Source organism: Zingiber officinale, chromosome 1A (genome assembly GCF_018446385.1).
Source record: "Zingiber officinale cultivar Zhangliang chromosome 1A, Zo_v1.1, whole genome shotgun sequence".
Classification (NCBI taxonomy): Eukaryota; Viridiplantae; Streptophyta; class Magnoliopsida; order Zingiberales; family Zingiberaceae; genus Zingiber; species Zingiber officinale.
Genome location: NC_055987.1, coordinates 111,151,091 through 111,170,385, shown reverse-complemented (window position 1 = coordinate 111,170,385; position 19,295 = coordinate 111,151,091). Strand labels below are relative to the sequence as shown.

General features: G+C 33.3%; 1 protein-coding gene and 1 pseudogene across 2 annotated transcripts; one reads left to right on the top strand and one right to left on the bottom strand.

Annotated features, from left to right (window-relative positions):
- The first annotated feature begins 5,739 nt into the window (after window positions 1-5,739).
- Window positions 5,740-18,853, top strand: LOC122028567. 2 transcript variants are annotated; one of them, XR_006124863.1, is made up of 8 exons: window positions 5,740-6,087; window positions 6,671-6,827; window positions 12,246-12,486; window positions 14,386-14,487; window positions 14,966-15,067; window positions 15,560-15,738; window positions 18,074-18,376; window positions 18,479-18,853. XR_006124863.1 is itself a non-coding variant. In XM_042587412.1 (7 exons), the coding sequence occupies exons 1-7, from the start codon at window positions 6,018-6,020 to the stop codon at window positions 18,180-18,182; spliced, it is 960 nt and encodes a 319-aa protein (XP_042443346.1). In that variant the 5' UTR covers window positions 5,740-6,017; the 3' UTR covers window positions 18,183-18,452. The 2 variants fall into 2 exon arrangements, 1 of the variants encoding a protein (XP_042443346.1); XM_042587412.1 differs by lacking the exon at window positions 18,479-18,853 and having other exon boundaries at window positions 18,074-18,452.
- LOC122039407 lies at window positions 16,604-16,753 on the bottom strand (annotated as a pseudogene).
- Window positions 18,854-19,295: the final 442 nt, after the last annotated feature.

Sequence of the window (19,295 nt, the reverse complement as noted above, 5' to 3'; positions counted from 1 at the left end):
TTTCTCTATTGTTTTACAAATCCGAAACGAGTGAAAGCCACGAGCGTTATTCACCCCCCCTCTAGCGTTTCTCGATCCAACAATTGGTATCAGAGCGGGGTTGCTCTGAATTGGTACAACTACCGTTCGAGCTTTTTTTTTGTCGCTTTCTCATTCTTATAGGGTAAAAATAAAACCTTACGCCTTTCACTTTTTCCCTCCAAAATTAATTTCGAAAAATTCATTGTCATCTTTTCACCATTGGTCCATATTAGCAAAATATCGCGGTTTCAAAATTTGAAATAATATTATATATATATATATATATATATATATATATATATATATAATATTTTATTATTATTATTTTTCCAAAATTAGTTACTTGTTATCTTTATCCCTCTCTCGCACTACTAATCCAGGATCAAGTCTTGGGACCAGTTGTTTTTCTCTCTTTTTTTTGTGTAGGATTTTCAAATGGCCCTCCAAGAAGGCTTTAGCACAGTCTGCCCGCCACTCTTCTCCGGCGAGGACTTTGCCTATTGGAAGAACCGGATGGAATACCACCTCAAGACGTAAGTCGAGATGTGGATCATTATCCAGACCGGTCTCGAGCTTCCACGCGACGACACCGGAGAACTCGTCTCATGCATCAACTGGGATGCTAGCATAAAGAAGAAGGTGGAAGCTGATGCCAAAGCAACCTGCATGCTACAATGCGGCCTTTCAAAAGAAGAACTCAACAGAGTTGGATCATTCTCAAGTGCAAAAGAGTTGTGGAACAAACTAATCGAGTTGCACGAGGGCACCTCCGATGCTAAAGTAAGTAAGCGCGACTTAATTTTCAATAAATTATACAATATTAAAATGCAGGAAGGTGAGATGGCCAGCTAGCTCCATGCACACATCCAGGACCTACTTAACGAGCTTCATGCGATCGACTAAAAGGTGGAGAACAGGGACGTCATAAGGTATGCCTTAAATGCCTTTCCAAGGAATATCTTATGGGCATCCATGGTAGATGCTTACAAGGTTTCCAAGGATCTTTCTTCTATTAAATTAGACGAAATGTTTTCTGAATTCAAGTTGCATGAGCAGATTAATGCACGCCCGATCGAAAAGGGTATAGCTTTTGTTGTAGGTACTAGCAGAACGCGCAAACCGACATCAAGGTGCAAAACCAAACCAGAGTCCAAAGATGAATCAGACACAGAGGACAAAGACGAAGTTACTTCCGAACTGATAAAGTTCGTACATAAGATATGCAAGTCGAAAAAGGTGACTCAAACCAACACAAAGGACAAGACTAGAGTCACATGCTACGGCTGTAACCAGAAGGGGCACTATAAGCCAGACTGTCCAAATCGAAAGCAACGAAGGAAGAAGGTGTTGCAGACAACTTGGTCCGAGTCATCAGATGAATCCGGGTGCGACGAAGAAGAACCGACAAGCTTCCTCGCGTTGCTAGTATAAGTAAACCTTGACGAAACTGAGAGTGAGTTAGACACCGAGTCCGAGTGAAGCCACGGATACACATCCGTTTCCAAAGGACCGAACCTCACTGTAAGTGCCCTACTCGTCGAAACTGATTTAGATGAATTGCAAGAATTAGTATCTTGTTAAAAAATTAGGCAAAATCCAACATCCGGGTCAAGTCGCTCCAAAAGGAGGTAACAACCCTTAAGGAAGCAACTGACTCAAGTTCTTTAACTAAGCAAGTTCAAATTGGAAGTTCAACTCAAGTCCAATAACTTGAGGAAGAAAATTTTAATTTGAAAACTCAAATTAAAGAACTCAAGGACACGTTGGAACGGTTCACCATGGGTTCCAAGAATCTAGATCTGATTCTTGGAAACAGCGAGCCGTTTACAACAAGTCCGGACTTGGATTCAAAACCAAAAGTAAGTATAAATCATATCTATCTCTAGTAAATAGAAATAATAGAAACATAATTCAAGCATGGGTCCCTAAGTCAAATTTGGTTAATCAAGTTGGACCTGGTCACTATTGGGTCCCCAAGGATCAAATCCATTCCTTGATAGACCATATCAAGGCTATGATCCAGGGGGAGCTAATAGAAAAACTATCTCAATAATTAGATAAAATTGATTGATGCTTGTTTATTTATTTTCCTTGCAATATATATGCTTAGACTAGGATAGCTTAAGAATCTAGGCGTAATTTACACTTGCTAGTTAAATCTAGGAGTTTCAAAAAGAAAATTAAATATATATTTCTTTGAGCGATTCTGTCTAGGAAGGGGTGGATGATCCCATACCCAAGAAGGCCTAGAGCTTCGCCCTGATCTGGGAATCAATCATGGAAAGACATATTTAATTGACTAATTGGAAAATCTAAGTTTAACTCATATGTAAATTAATCCTTAGAAATAACCTAAATTAAAGATAACCATCTCACAAAATTACTTAAGAATACCTGATTGATAATTTAGAATCGGGTGAGATGGATCTAAGTTCAAATGGTTCAAAATTTAAGCAAATTTAATTAAAATCAACTAAACCCAATCAACCTTTATCTTAAAAATTATTTTAAAAATCATTTGAAAAATAATTTTTAAAAAACTATTTGAAAAATCTTTTAAAAATCATTTGAAAAATATTTTAAAAATCATTTGAAAAATCTTTTAAAAGATCTTTAAAAAATCACTTGAAAAATCTTTTAAAAATCATTTGAAAAATCTTTTAAAAATCAGTTGCAAAATCTTTTAAAACATAATTTCAAAACTATTTGATTTTTTTTTAAAAAAAAATCATTTGAAAAATCTTTTAAAAATTAGTTGAAAAATCTTTTAAAATTTAATTTCAAAACTATTTGAAAAATCTTTTAAAAATTCTTTAAAAATAAAAAAATATTTTTAAAATCATTTTAAAAATTATTTAAAAAATTATTTGAAAAATTATTTGAAAAATCTTTTGAAAATTATTTTAAAAACTTATTTTAAAATCTTTTGAAAAATTATTTCAAAAACTTATTTTAAAATCCTTTGAAAATTATTTCTAAAACTTTTTGAAAAATTAGTTCAAAAACTTATTTAAAAAATTTCACTTAAATCTTTCAAAATACTTTGAAAAATCATTTGAAAAATCTTTTAAAAGCATACTTTGGAAATTATTTAAAAATTTAAAAATTACTTCTCAAACTTAAATTTTAAAATCTTTCAAAAAATTATGGTTCCAAACTTATGACAAATTTTTTAACTTAGCTAAATATTTACAAGAAAATTTATTTTAAAAGAGCTAAGTGTTTATGTCTATACTCATTTTACTCTCTTATTTGTTTTGATATATGACAAGGGGGAGAGTATAGGGAAATTCAAAAGAAATTAAAGAAAATTTAAAATAAAAAGAAATTATTTTAAGGGGGAGTTTTAATTTGCTTATGTTTTATTTATGCTTGTGTTAATTTATGCTTATCTTTATTGCATTTTTTTCTTAACTTTGAATTTCGGTTGTCATAATCAAAAAGAGGGAGATTGTTGGTGCGGAAAGCATCTGACGATCGAACTCAAGTTTTGATAATGACAAAATGATTCAAAGTTAAGTTTAATTGTTATCTAATGTGTATGATTGAGTGTTTCAGGAAAAGTCCTAGCTGTGGTTAGGCATGGGGAAAATCCTAGGGGGTGGTAACCCTATGCGGAAAGTCTTGGCGGGTCGGAGCTTCGGGCAAAAATCCTAGGGGGTGGTAACCCTAGGTTAAAATCCGGATGTCGCGAACCGGGTAAAAGTCTGGATGGGTAGAGGACCGGACATCCAGCATGAAGACCGGAAGCATCGGACACCGAGCAAAAGTCCAGTCGATATGGAGGATCGCACTGGCAACAGGTAAATCTCCTTAGAGGAGTAGGTGAGTACGCGTTCCCTGTAGAGGGAACAGTAGGCGTCGGGTCGACCTAGGATTTCCGGTAGGAAATCCAAAGTCAGACTCGGACAGTCCGGAGACTGAATATTCATTCATCATATTTATTATGTGCTAACTTTGTGCTGCAGGGTATTTTTGGGACTAACGTATCTTGCAAGGACCAAAGTACATTTTACACCTCGGATGAACAGTACCCGAGGTGCCTCCATGGAGCTTGGAGCCGCCTCAGGTACAAGGTTGAAGCTGGCTGCGAAGTGAAGTTGGAGGCGCCTTCATGGAGACTGAAGGCACCTTGGATTGCTTTATGGAGGCGCCTTGGACTAGTGATGAAGGCACCTTGAGTCGGATAAGAGGCAGCGACCAGAAGATTATCACAGCGTTAATGACGGGATAAAATCTTATGGTTTGAGGCGCCTTGAACACCCTTTATAAGGATGTCTCGAGGCAGCAGTAAAGTATTCATCTTCCAAGCAACCTTTAATCACCGAGCTGCTAACGAGACGTTCCGGACAAGCTACGACAAGCTCCCGACAACTCGGCACTCCGATCTTCTTAATTTTTATTGTCGGTATTACTTAAAATTTTGTTGTACTTAATTCATATCTGTACTTTACGATTTGATAGTGAATTGCCCAAAGTAATCGCTCAACGAGCAAGACCCTTGGAGTAGGAGTCGCCCATGACTCTGAACCAAGTAAAAACACTTGGGTCTTTTCTGTGCATGTTCTAATTTCACTGCGATTTCTCTATTGTTTTACGAATCCGAAACGAGTGAAAACCATGAGCGCTATTCACCCCCTCTAGCGCTTCTCGATCCAACATATAGAAACTTTTTAATAAAATTCCAATGTCTCTAGGTCAATATTTAAGCCTTTCGATTTTTTTTTAATTTTTAATTCTGGTATGAATCCTGGATTCGTCCTAGATTTAGGGACGAATCCAGGATTCATCCCAGATTCGGGGGATTAATCCATATATTCGTTTCAAAATTTTGGGACGAATCCGGGATTCATCCCAGAATTAAAAATTTAAAAAAAATGGAAAAAAATCGGAAGGATGAGATATGGACCTAGAGACATCGCAATTTCATGAAACAAGTTTCTATAAATTTGTATCATTCTCTTGATTGTAAATATTTCATCATCCATAATTTTGAAGTAATATTTCGAGTGTGGCAATTTTTAACTCGAATTAGGTCAAATTTAGATTAAAAATTCCTAACATCCAATGTATTTGGTCAAAATTATTTATGAGGATATTATTATGATTAGGAGAACGATTACTACAATATAATAACGGATTTAGATACTATTCATCAATATTATAATATTATGACTAAATTGTTATAATATAGTAATTGATTAAAAAAAAATTAAATATATTTAAAAAAACTCTATTTTTAATATGACGTATGAAAATAATATTTAAAGTTAAGAATATAATCAAGAGAATTAGACGAGCGCATTACATATGATTACATGTCATTTCAAACTTTTTAAGTCTGTCAGTTAATTTCAATCGATTTTAGCCCTTAAATATCAGTTTGACATATTATATCGAGAATGATAATTTTTTTAAGTAATTTTTTATCAAGAGTTAAATTCTAGCAACAAATGTCACTTTAACATTTGATTGGTGTAATGTTACACGGCCGTAAAATTATTCTTAATCGTTTGATAAATTGGTACACTATAGCAATTGATAGATAAATTTATCCATCCATTAGGAACAGAAATAAAATAAAAATAAATGAGTATTGGATACCTAATTCCGTGAGTATTCTTGAAAATCAACGATATGATTTAGTAATGTGCCTAAATATATTGATAATCTCTTCACGTCCGTAGCGCCGGTTCACTTGGGTTAAACCGAACCGTCTTTTGTTTCAGTAACTCTGAATTCGTCCGCATGAAACCTGGAGCAGCGTCCAAACCCTAACCACTTCTCGTCAGCACTTCGCTTTTCAATTTATCTAGCTTCCTATGAATCGTTCTCCCTCCAACTAGCGGCGGCGAACGGCAACTCCGGTCGGCGTCAGGGAATAGTCTCTTTTTCGCGTGGATCTCCATCGCCAGTGTGCTCTCATGTTGATGCTCTTTCAGCTTATGACCGCTGTTTGTCTATGATCTTCATGTGCCACTCGTCGAGGAGCACAGATGCAGGCAGCTGTGAGACGACTCGCCCTCTCTTCTTCCCAAGCCTCCTCTTTCTCTTCCTCGAAAAGGGGTATTGAAGTAGTCCTCTTCTTTCACCTGATTATCGGTAGCTTTGCTTTGGCAATTTTAAGGCACTCATTCCGTACTAGCAACCTGAACATTAAGAACAAGATATCTAATCCTTATATCGGAAATTTTAAGTTTTTGAAGAAACAATGTGTAGTTCGTATCTCATTTAATCGACAAATCTTCTCTGTTTCTTACCTATTATCTTGGTATTGGTTCCCAATGTCTGTATCAATGCTCTGTTATACTTAGAATTCTATGTTTCTGTTGCATGAAAAAGGAAGATAATTTAGATTTTCAGGTTGAGTATGCAAGTAGGAATATTCTTTTAATCCAAAGCATTTCTGCAATTTTATTTTACTTTCACATATAAAACAATGAAGCTTGTTGACTACTACTTCAATCTCTAAATAACTATAAATGCAGGCTGCTTCAAATTCCTTCTGTTGCAGCTTCTTCATTATTAATCTATTTGTGAGCAAAAAGGAGTATATTTCATGAAAACATAACGATTTTGTCTTCATGTTCACATGTAATTCCTTTCTTGTTTGCTGGTGAAAATGATTGTTTTTCTCAAATAATTGCAGTTTCCATCGGCTCATCTAGTGCATTAAACCAGACAAGTCCCACTAGTCAGGAAAAATCATCTGCTGCATCAGTTCCTTCTATTTCCTGTAAATCACAAAGAGGAAGGAGGATATCTAAAGAAGAAAGGCGTGCTCTAGTGGAGTCTTTCGTTGGAAAGTAAGATAACCATTCAAATGAAGTCTTATAATGTTCATTCTATCTCCACGTCCAATTTCATTCAGTTCTGGATTCTCTTTTATTCTTTTATAAATCAAAGTTGCGTAGAACCATTGGTTTGTGATTGTTTTCTAAGAATCACCTAAATCTAAGTCTGATGGAACTAGATCATATTGTTTTCAATTAAACAATATAGAGATAAGACTGGATAGGCTAAACATAGACATATATCACGGGCTTGATTGTAGCACCACTCACTTGTGTGACACATAAACAACTTATCCCCACAAAGTTTCAAGTGAGCCTAACTTACTAGAGACTTACATGAGGGAAACTAAAAGTGATTGAGAGAGCTTGAGAGGGTAGCATGTAAAGAGGGCTCAAAAATACTATTCTTGGGCATGATTATACATAAAGGGAAAAGATATTCATAAGTATCTTCCTCCCCAACAAGCGGGTGTACATTATGTGGAAATTCCTATAATATATCTAGATATTTTCATGAAAGGAAGATTCTAGTGAAATATCTAAAATCATCTTAAGGAAGAAGGTAGAAGATAGATCATGGGCTAACAGGGTGGGCTAAAGAGTGGATTAAGAACCTATCTTAAGCTTGAAAATTGGTGAACCATGACATTTCCCCCCACCTAAGCTCACTACTTTCTCTACGCATTCTCTTCTTTATAGTGCTTGATATGCTTGGTGAATAATCACAAGGCGTCCTCTCATTCCTAACTCACCTTATTATATGATGGATTCTAGTTTGGAACCCCTCTTATTTGAATGACCTTTCTGCAACAATGTAGTCCACATCTTTATTGAAGGACATGGCAGTGGCTCTTCTTAGGCCCTCTTGGTTTTTGTGATAAGGTTTGAGAATGCTCACATAGAAGATGAGATGAATTTTGAGCTTTAGTGGAAGATGGGCTTGGTAAGATACCTAACACCACAGATTTGATGTTGTAATGGGTAAGGGACCTTCACATTTTCTCATTAGCCCTCTTGGCCACTTTCTTCAAGGACTTGAGGATTGGAGTTTCACAAATATCATGTCGTGTTGCTCGAACTCTACATATTGCCTCTTTGTATTTACTTTTTTTTGGTGGCTATGTCTAGATAAAACCTTAAAATATCTCTTTGGCTAGCATATGAGTTGTTGCGCTCTTCCCTTTATAAGAAGAGGTGACGATATTTGGTGCCATAGGCTGTTGCATGATCATTGTCTCAAATGAATTTTTACTTGTCGCCTCAATTCACTGTAGGTTATAGGAGAATTGAATCACATCTAGCAACTTCACCCAATCTCGCTGATGAATGCTCTCATAATGCCTCAAGTAAAGTTAAAAGTAGCCCATTAATGCACTCAATTTGCCTGTCACTTTGAAGATGAAAGCTTGTAAAGAAATTTAAATCCATCCCCAATAACTTAAAAAGGTCGATCCAAAATTTGTAGTCACTATCACTTACTATTTTTTGCAGATGTCCTTAAAGATTCACCACAATCTGATGAGATAGGTATGGAAGTGACATACTTCCTGAGCCAATCAATATTACCATGATGCCTCTATACCCTTCGGACTTAGATAAGGCCATAATGAAATCCGTTGAGATTCTTCTTTTTAAATAAGACTAGGGAGCTAAATGGAGTGTCGGATGGGCTAATGCAACCTAAGTTGTCTTTCAGTTATTTACACAATTCAACTAACTTAGGAGGTGCCATGTGATAAGGTGCCACAACAGATGGCTTAGTATTTGGCTCTAGGTTGATCAGATGATCTACCTCACGCGTTGGTGGAAGCTTCTTTGGATGCTCTTGCGACATTATATCCTTGGACGCTTCAAGCACCACTTGTATCACCTCCAATACTATCTCTTTGGAGCTAGCAAGATCCTCCCCATCATTCAACTCTCGGATAGTGGCAAGGTAGCTTCAATCCACCGTCAATTCCCGTTTGAATTGTTAGCTTATAACCAATAATGGACTTTATCTTAAAGATATCTTCCTCCAAACTATCATCATTACCCTCTTTTATGGTGGAATACACATTGGAGATAGCTTGCTCCAAGGTAATAACTTGAGCTTCAATAGCCTCCATTGTCTTTATCCTTTTTGTGTCTGCCTTTTGTGCTGCTCCTCTACTTCACAAGCTTGATTTCCAATGTCTGACACCATTGCTCCAAAGCACAATACATAGACGTTGGACGGTGGGAACTTTATTATCATGAGCTTGACTTTGGCACGACTTACCCAACGACACTTAACTTTTCTGTAAAGTTGTAAGTTGAGTTTGAGATGGTCTAAGGGATTATAAGTAAAGAGGGGTTACTATTCTTGGGAATGATTATAAATTAAGCGAAATGAACTATTTATAGGCATCCTCCTCCCAAATATATGGCTAGGATCAGTTTAATCCAGCGGTGTACATTATGTGTTTTGAAAGTGATATTTCATGATAGCAATAGTCTAGGGAAATATTTAGAATTATCCTAAGAAGGTAGAAGAAGAGCTAAGACCATGAGCTAAGAGGGTGAGCCAAAGAGTAACTTGCTAGAGACATAAACAACAAAAGTTAAGAGATTGAGAGGGTCTGGATGATAAGTCAAGAAAGCGAATTATTCTTAAGAATGATTACAAATAAAGGAAAGGAGCATCCTTCTCTTGAATAGATGGATGTGATCAATTCAATCGGACGGTGTACATTATATGATTAGAAAATTCTTCAAAGAGGAACATTGTAGGGAAATATTTAGAATCGTTTTAAGGAAGAAGCTAAAAGATGGGTTTTGAGCCAAGACCATGAGTTAATAGTGTCAACTAAAGAGTGAATCAAGATCCTCTAGGGCTTGAAAATTACTGGGTCATGACACATACCTCTTTACTCATATCAATTCACCCCGAAGTAATATTTTCTACTTATAAGATTCTTTTGACAAACATGACAGTGTATAAATTTACAGCTTTAGCAAGCTTGCTTGTTATCATTTGAGCAAGGTTTAAAATCTCAACCCGTGCCGAAATTTCAGTCTCAGACCGGAACGATAAAGTTTTGGTATCGTATCGTGTCGATACGGTTTTGGTATTTTTTATTTATATATAGTAATTATTAGATAAATATGTTTATGGTGTATAATTTAAAAATAAATTGTATATTAATTTTATATAAGTTCTCAATTATTGAACAAGTATTGTTAAAAATTAATTAAATATATTTTTCTTTAAAGAAAATTGATCTATCAATAACTCGAATTAAAATTGATATATTATGTTACCTGACGGAAGCATTGGTTATTCAAATTAAATAATCATAATTATACAAATTAATACAAAAATTCTATTTTATATATAATAATTATATAAATTAACTATTTATTTATTTAATTAATTATTAATTTAAATAATATATTTTTAAAATAGTAAAAAATCAGAATATCAATTAAATATTAAAACAGTAATAAATAAATAAAATAAATAAAAATTATTAAAATATAAATTTGATTTATTATATTTTTTAGAATTTTTAAATAAAATTTAAAACAATAAAAAAATAGAATATCAATTAATAAAAATTATTATTATTTTTTATTAAATTTTAAATATTTTTTTTATATTTTATTGGGATAATTAAGTTAGGGCTCCTGAAAGCCTCTTTGAATTATCACACTTAAGTTGAGAATTGTTTTAATTAATTAAATCTAAGGTTTAAAATTTCGATCCGTGCCAAGATTCAGTCTTAGATCAGAATGATACATTTTCAGTATCGTATCATGTCATGTTTTCAGTATTTTTTATTTATATATAGTAATTATAAGATAAATATGTTTATGGTGTATATAAAAATAAGTTGTATATTGATTTTATATAAGTTCTCAATTACTGAATAACTTAATATTGTTAGAAAAATAATTAAATATAATTTTCTTTAAAGAAAATTGATCTATTAATAACTCGAATTAAAATTGATCTATCTATAATAATAAATATATAAATTAATATAAAGAAATTACTTTATATATAATAATTATATAAATTAACTATTTATTCATTTAATTAATTATTAATTAAATAATCTATATTTTAAATAGTAAAAAAATATAAAATAATAAAAAAATTATCAGAATATAAATTTAATTTATTAGATTTTTTTAAAATCTTTAAAGAATTTTTTAAAAATTTAAAATAATGCAAAATAAAAATATTAGAATATAAATCAGAATTATTAGATTTTTTAAAATTTTTAAATGAAATTTAAAAGATTAAAAAACAAATTTTAAGAATATTAATTAATAAAATTTATTAAATTTATTTTAATTTTAAATATATTTTTTTATATGTGTTATTAGATAATTTAATTAGGGTTTATAAAAGCCTGTTCGAAAAATCTTTAAAGAATCTTTTAAAATTTTAAAATAATGCAAAATAAAAATATTAGAATATAAATCAGAATTATTAGATTTTTTAAAAATTTTTAAATGAAATTTAAAAGATTAAAAAACAAATTTTAAGAATATTAATTAATAAAATTTATTAAATTTATTTTAATTTTAAATATATTTTTTTATATGTTTTATTAGGATAATTTAATTAGGGTTTATAAAAGCCTGTTCGAAATATCACATATATCTTAGGAATTGTTTTAAGTTAAATAGAAAATTTAATTTCGATCGGGACAAGAAATGCCGCGGAGTACGATGGGGAATCGTGGGGAGATGGGTGGGGTCGTCGGACGCTTCTGGCGATGGGCGTCGAAGGCGTAGCGCGACTCTTCCAGCGCCGTTGGAAACGCCCCACGACTCCTCCGGTGCCGCCTGCGATGCATCAGAGACGAGGATGCCTCCGGTGCCGGTTTTGCCAGTCCGGTGGAACGATAAAAACCGTCCGTGCCGGACAGCACAGAACAACATTTCATTCGTTGATTAAATTTGTTTTTAATTTTTGGCGAACATCTCGTGCGGGACGCCTCGGGTGGCGTTGGAGGCATCCTGCGATTCCTCTGGCGTCGCTAGAAGCATCACGGGATGCTTCTGCAGAAGTGTTTTGTGAAGCTTCTAGCGCCGCCTGAAGCGTTTTGCGATGCTTCTAGCGCCGCTAGAAGTGTCCCATGACGCTTCCAGCGGCACCAGAGGTGTCCTGCGACTGGCGTTGACGTTCTTTTGGCGTGCAACACGTGTGCGTGATGCACGTGATGGCGCATGATGGAATTGTTGTACGTACTATGCTGGTTTCGCTCCGCCATCAGAACGGTAAAAAGCTTCCGTGCCGCCCGGCACGGAATGCCATTTCAATCACTGCATTTGAGAATAGTGATCGTCAACAAATTAGTTTTTTTCACTTTCGGCAAACATTAAAGTTGCATCATGTTCTAGTAGCAACTTTGTGAAATAATTGATATCTTCATTATCACTTGGTTGATATGACAGGTATAGAGCCCAGAATGCTGGAATTTTTCCTTCTGTTTCAAAGGTCCAAATGGAGGTTGGTGGGTCTTATTATGTAATCCGAGAGATGGTTCAAGAATTGGAGTATAATGCTAAGTTGGCTTCTTTCAACAAAGTGATTAGGCAGCCAGGAAAATTAGAAGGCAGTGCTCAAATTTCAGATGCAGCAATGTCATCTGCGATTGTCGCAGATGAAATATTGAAATCAAGTACTATGATCAAAGTAAGTTTTACCTGAAAATCTCTACTGTATACTTTTTTTCAGGTCTGAAGAATGGCGTGTGACAGCTTATATTTTTAGTGAGTTTGACATATTGGATATGTTTCTGACATCATAGCAACCTTATCATGTGAATTCTGTTCTCTGTGTTTTCTGCTTACTGCCTGACTGGTCATTTACATTATTTCATATATATATATATATATAGAGAGAGAGAGAGAGAGAGAGAGAGAGAGAGATGTCCAACATCAGTTTTATACATTTTTCCCTATATATGATTATTTTGGGTCATTTGTTTCTTTTTCCTGTCCTTTTCTTAGGATTAAGGGTGGCTGTCAGGTTTGTGTTAAAGTGATTGATATAATTTTCCTTGACCAAGGATGATCTGCAATATCAATCTTTAAATTGGTAATTCTTGTAGTGTTCTTCATTCTTACAAGGATCCCTTCTTGTTTTCATAACTGCGTTTTCACAAATAAATCTTAGTTAGTCAGCGCATCACATTGGCAGACTAGTAATGTAAAGATTTTCTCTGTCGTTATTTAGGGGTGTGCAGTCAGTACAAAAGTGAAGGGAATATAACTGAACTGAAATTTTATTGGAAGTGAAATTGGTTAGCTTTGGATGGAACTGAGTAACAACAAATATGCCATTTGGTTACTTATTATTAGGTTTTGATTAACATAAAATATATAAAAAATAAATCTAGATATTGAATCTCTTTTTTAGTTATCTTCAGTGTCACTCATCAAAATTGGAGCTGGAATGAAATGAAATTTCATATTTTACGAACTGAGCCAATCCAAATTTTATTAGCAAATTTTAATCCGAAATGAAAATTTTTGCTGTTGCAATTTAACCTTGTCACTTTAATTTAGTAGGGGAGAGTGGAGACCTCCAATTTAAGCATAAGTTAATAAGCACCAACTGACGTTATTAGTTCAAAATCACATTAGCATGAACTGAACTCAAATCAACATGAAGTTTTAACATGGCTTTAGTTCACAGTTCATCCCGATAGATTATATAAAAAAAGTTACCTTAATAATTATTATTTCTAAATCTCAACATAACTTTTAATGACAACTAGTATTATTTTAATCATTCATGGTCAAAATATTTCATTTTGGTTGATACTGGTAATCTCTCCTATGTCATTTGTGCTCATGAGTATTGTGTTGTGCTGACACTTTGCACGCCTTGTTCTCTATTCAACATGTTAAGATCAATTCAACTATTGCTTATTATTGTTATTATCATTATTTTAGTTTATTTCTCTAAAAGTTTAATTCAATTGATTATTTAATTACTATGTTTTTTATATGTAAATAAGTTAAGAAGAAGAATATAATAGAAGTCAAACTTATATTAATTCATCTCAGCACATATTAAAGTGAAAAATAAGTAAAATCCTTTTTAATTCAAGTACTAATAGTCTTATTAAGTTACACTATGTAAGGATATATGAACCATGCCACATAAGGCCCTTACTCTTGCAAGCAGAGTGACTCACCTATATGCATGCTAGAGTTGGATTTGAATGTTACTTGTATTCTGTTTCTCATCTCGTGTTCTAACGATTCAGTATCTTCTTTGTTGGAACTTAGGTGATATTATATTATCTTGTGCCTGCAAGTGTGTGCAGATAAATATGTTTGTTGTCCTATCCTTGGAATAGCTTCTAACCTGGTTCCTTTATGTGTTTGTTTTGTTGCAAAATGTTTCTTGTTTGTTTTTTGTCTGTTGTGTTTCTATTAAATAATTAGAATATTTTGTCAATAAAACCTCTACGAAATATTAAGAAGTTATTATCGTGAGTAATTTATATTACCTTTCATACCAAAAGTTCAAAGAAATCTCTCACTTGACAGTTTATGTACTTTTTTCATTACTTGTTTGTAGGACGAGCCATCAGTGGTTATTGAAGCAGATGCTTCGCAGATTCCTCCAGGAGAGCCTGTAGGCTGCCAAACAGAGATTAGCACTATTGAGGAAAATGTTCTGGTAATGTTTACTAGTGTTATTTGCATAGGATATAATCAACAACCTATCCTGATAACATTGCCATGCCACATAAGGCCCTTACTCTTGCAAGTAGAGTCACTCACCGATATGCATGCTAGAATTGGATTTGAAAGTTACTTATATTTTGTTTCTCATCTTGTATTCTAACGATTCAGTATCTTCTTTGTTGGAACTTAGGTGATATTATATTATCTTGTGCCTTCAAGTGTGTGCAGATAAATATGTTTGCTGTCCTATACTTGGAATAGCTTCTAACTTGGTCCCTTTATGTGTTTGTTTTGCTGCAAAAAGTTCCTTGTTTTTTTTTGTATTAAATAATTAGAATATTTTGTCAATAAAACCTCTACAAGATATTAAGAAGTTATTAGTGTGAGTAATTTATATTACCTTTTCATACCAAAAGTTCAAAGAAATCTCACTTGACAGTTTATGTACTTTTTTCATTACTTGTTTGTAGGATGAGCCATCAGTGGTTATTGAAGCAGATGCTTCGCAGATTCCTCCAGAAGAGCCTGTAGGCTGCCAAACAGAGATTAGCACTATTGAGGACGATGTCCTGGTAATGTTTCCTATTGTTATTTACATAGGATATAATCAACAATCTATCCTGATAACGTTGCCATGCCACATAAGGCTCTTACTCTTGCAAGCAGAGTGACTCACCTATATGCATGCTAGAGTTGGGTTTGAAAGTTACTTGTATTCTGATTCTCATCTTGTATTCTAACGATTCAGTATCTTCTTTGTTGGAACTAAGGTGATATTATATTATCTTGTGCCTGCAAGTGTGTGCAGATAAATATGTTTGTTGTCCTATACTTGGAATAGCTTCTAACTTGGGTCCTTTATGTGTTTGTTTTGTTGCAAAATGTTCCTTGTTTGTTTTTTGTCTGTTGTGTTTCTATTAAATAATTAGAATATTTTGTCAATAAAACCTCTACGAAATATTAAGAAGTTATTATCGTGAGTAATTTATATTACCTTTCATACCAAAAGTTCAAAGAAATCTCTCACTTGACAGTTTTGTACTTTTTTCATTACTTGTTTGTAGGACGAGCCATCAGTGGTTATTGAAGCAGATGCTTCGCAGATTCCTCCAGGAGAGCCTGTAGGCTGCGAAACAGAGATTAACACTATTGACTCTTCAGCAGACGTACCTGACCAAAAAGTAGTTAAACATGCAAGGTCCAATACAACTCTGGGGACATATATGGAGGATTCGCAACCTATGTAAGCTTACCTTTTGCTCTTTTGTTCATGATACTATATCAAGAATTAAATATTTTATGTCCTCATTATAATTGCCAGGACAATGAGGGATCAAACTTTCTGCATTAACCTTCCTATCTGTGATTTTGGCTCTGACCAGTTCAGATTGGGTTCATTAGGGTTAGCCACTACTTGATGGTCATCTAATGGTGGGGGGAAACACAATTATTAATACATGTTGAATTTAACCGGGATAGGCTGAAGGAGATTTTGAAACAGGACAAAAACCTGATTGTTTCTTGCCAGTTCTATCAAAATGAACTGAGTACCTAAATGGATTTGTTTACCCTTGCATCCTGTAGGTAATAGACATTAAGTGTATTTGCAGACACTGACAACTGTAGGATAATAAACTATATATATCCCGATACCTTGATGAATTTGTGTTGAAATATTCAGAATTTCATTCAAATATAAGCCAGAGAAATAGGATGACACATATGAGTACTCAAACCCAACTTCACCTTGATAAACAAATGATATCATTCATGACCCAACCCAGCTGACTCAACATACCTTTGCTGCTGTCTTCTTTTTCATTTTTCTATAACTGCTTATTGTTACTCTCTATCTTTTCTTTTAACTAGCGATCGTGTACACACGTTGTGTGAGTTAGGCCCTTTATACCGAGTGAGATAATATAAGAAGAGATCCGAGGGAAGAAGCATTGACATGTAGAAAATAATTTTAATTTTTTAACACTGCCCCTACTTTTATTTTTTTAATGGGACAAAACTTTTTTTTTTAATTGTATACATCTTTAGGAGTATTTACAAAAAATTGAGGTGGGGGCAATTGTCCCACCAAAACTATATGTAGCTTCGTCCTTGGTTGCGTGTGTAATATAATATATAGACACGTGCGAATAGTGGACTCTATTTCATAAAAAAATTAATTTAATTCTTTATATCAGGTATTAAACTGGTAAAAACAAATACTACACTTAATCTTAGCTAAAAAATAGCCTAACAATAAGCTACTATAATAGACTTCTCCTTATAAAAAATTGATTAATGAAAAAAATTATCGATAATATGCAGCTAAGTCTAGAATTTTAGATCCTTAATTGATTAATGAGAAAATTTTTCAATGATACACCACAGCGGAGTCTCGAACTCTAGATTGATTAATGAGAAAATTTCCAATAATATACCCAACTGAGTTTTGAACTCTAGATCCCTGATTAATATGTTTGTAAAAATTATTAATAAATCTTAAAATTATTTTCGATGTGAAAAAAGGATATTAACGTAATTTTATTTTGGGCTTCACCAAAATTAGTTAATAAAAAAAATATATTCTTAATAAAATAACTAGTGATCGTGCACACGTGTCGCGTGTGTAATATAATACATTGAAATCACATTAACCCTTTATAATGAAATTATATTAATTAAAGTATTTTAACATTAAAATACTAAAGTAGAGTGTTACCCTTACGACTTCCTATGAAAAAATTTAGTTTAATTTAATATTATACTTATCTTAGTAAAAAAAAACTAAGAAAAGTATATTTTTTTACATTGTCAAACTAAAATATTTATAGAAACTTCTTTGATCATAGTGTTGTCAATTTTAAAATGTGGGACTAAAGATAATTATATTTTTTTATATAAAACAACAACCATAGAAAATTAATGATGAGAAAAATTTATAATAATATGCCGCAACTGAGTCTCGAACTCTAGATCACTGATTGTTTCTCTTGTGAAATTACTACTAAACCTTGGAATTATTTTTAGTGTGAATGGAAAAAGGATATTAACGTAAATTCATTTTAGGCTTCACCAAAGTTAGTTAGTAAAGGGGGGAGATTTTTAATAACATAGTAAGATATGAATATATCCTTGATGTGAGTGAGTAGACATAGGCCTATCTGGTGTTGCAGTAGCGCACGCTTGAAACTTCCTCATCCTCAAATATACATCATACCCAATATATTTTCATGTTGATAATTCTGAAGAAAAAAAATGTTGAGCTGGTGTATATCAAATAGCAGGTCTACAGAATATCCGCCCTATCCACTTCAAAGTTGCATAAACTGCTGCTTTATTAGCTGGTTTGTCAGGCACCATGCAGTTGTATTGTATTATCTAATTTGCTAGGTACAATGCCATGTTACTAATAGACTATGGTCTGTTAGTTTGCTAGTTGTAGTTAAAGTTTCTGTGTAACTCCAACTAAACTGTCTACTACTATTCCCTAAAAGATTAATCATTAATTTTCTCTATAATATGCCAGATATATTCAGACTAATAGTTGCTGAATGCAATCTCATTAATTTTCTTTTCTGTAGTGAAAACATCAGGAGTTCAAATCTTGGAGATTCACCAAGGGCAACAAACTTATGGAGCAACTTGAGATCATTGGCAGAAGGGATCTTTAGCTTTTGGAAGAAAAAGTAGGTCTTCATCTGCTGCTTGACAAAAAAGTAGATCTTCATTTGCTGCTCGACAGATAGCTATGCAGGATTCAGTTGCCTTTTATCGTGGCTCAATGTCTATTTAGCTTCTCCTGGAGGGTTGCTATTTTGTTTTGCTTAGTTTCTTGAAAATAATTTCTCCAACAATCATGGATTAACCGACGACTCATGATTAATGTGAGGTTTCTTCTCTGTTAACCTTTTGATCTGTTACATTTTGATATGCCCATTTAGATCCAAGTTGATTGTCTTATTTGTTGAATCTGAGAAATATGACAGCGAAGCGAGTTGCATAATTTCAGTCTTATTTTTTGAGAGAAAGGAGGGTGCAAAAGTTGGATAGTTTGTTTTGGATAGTCAACTGCCGGTGTCTATTTGTTCGTGAATCTCGATCAACTATGAAGCATAATCTCGTGAGGGATTTCCATCTTCAGGAGGTATGAATGCAAGCTCACTGCCATCTTCTGCAGTTGTGGAATATGTTTCGATGTTTTAGTATCTTATGTCTCAGTGAAGGCATAAGATATCAATTTGAACTTGGGAAAGAATTTGAATTCGAATTGTTTGTTTGTGGTTGATTTTCCTTAAATTTAAAATGTTCGATGTAAAATTGTGGAGTTAATAGAATCGTTATGAGTAGGGTGCAAATGAATGAAATCGAGTTGAATAATGAAAAAAATATTAATATTAAGTTTGAGTTCAAGATGGGTGATATTTGAATTCTATGTTGAAGTTCATAAATATAAATATTTTTAATTTGAGTTCGGTTCAAAATGAAATTTGATTTGGGTAGTTTGAATTTTGATTTGAGTAGGATTGAATTATAGCTCAAAATAAAAAGAGATAAAATTCAAATTAAGTGTGGTTCGTGAACGATTAAAATATTATGGGTTTAAATTTAGCTTGTTAAATATTTTTGGGCTGGCAAAAAACCACTCGTGAGCTCGCTCGAAGTTGTGTTGAAGTTTTAAAATACGTGGAAAAAAATAAAAAATTGAAAGTAACGAAAAAGTGAAATATTTAATATCATTATAAATTTTCTAAAATGCAAGGGGAAAAATGAAAACTTGAAAAGTAAGGGTTACGTTTGGGGGGG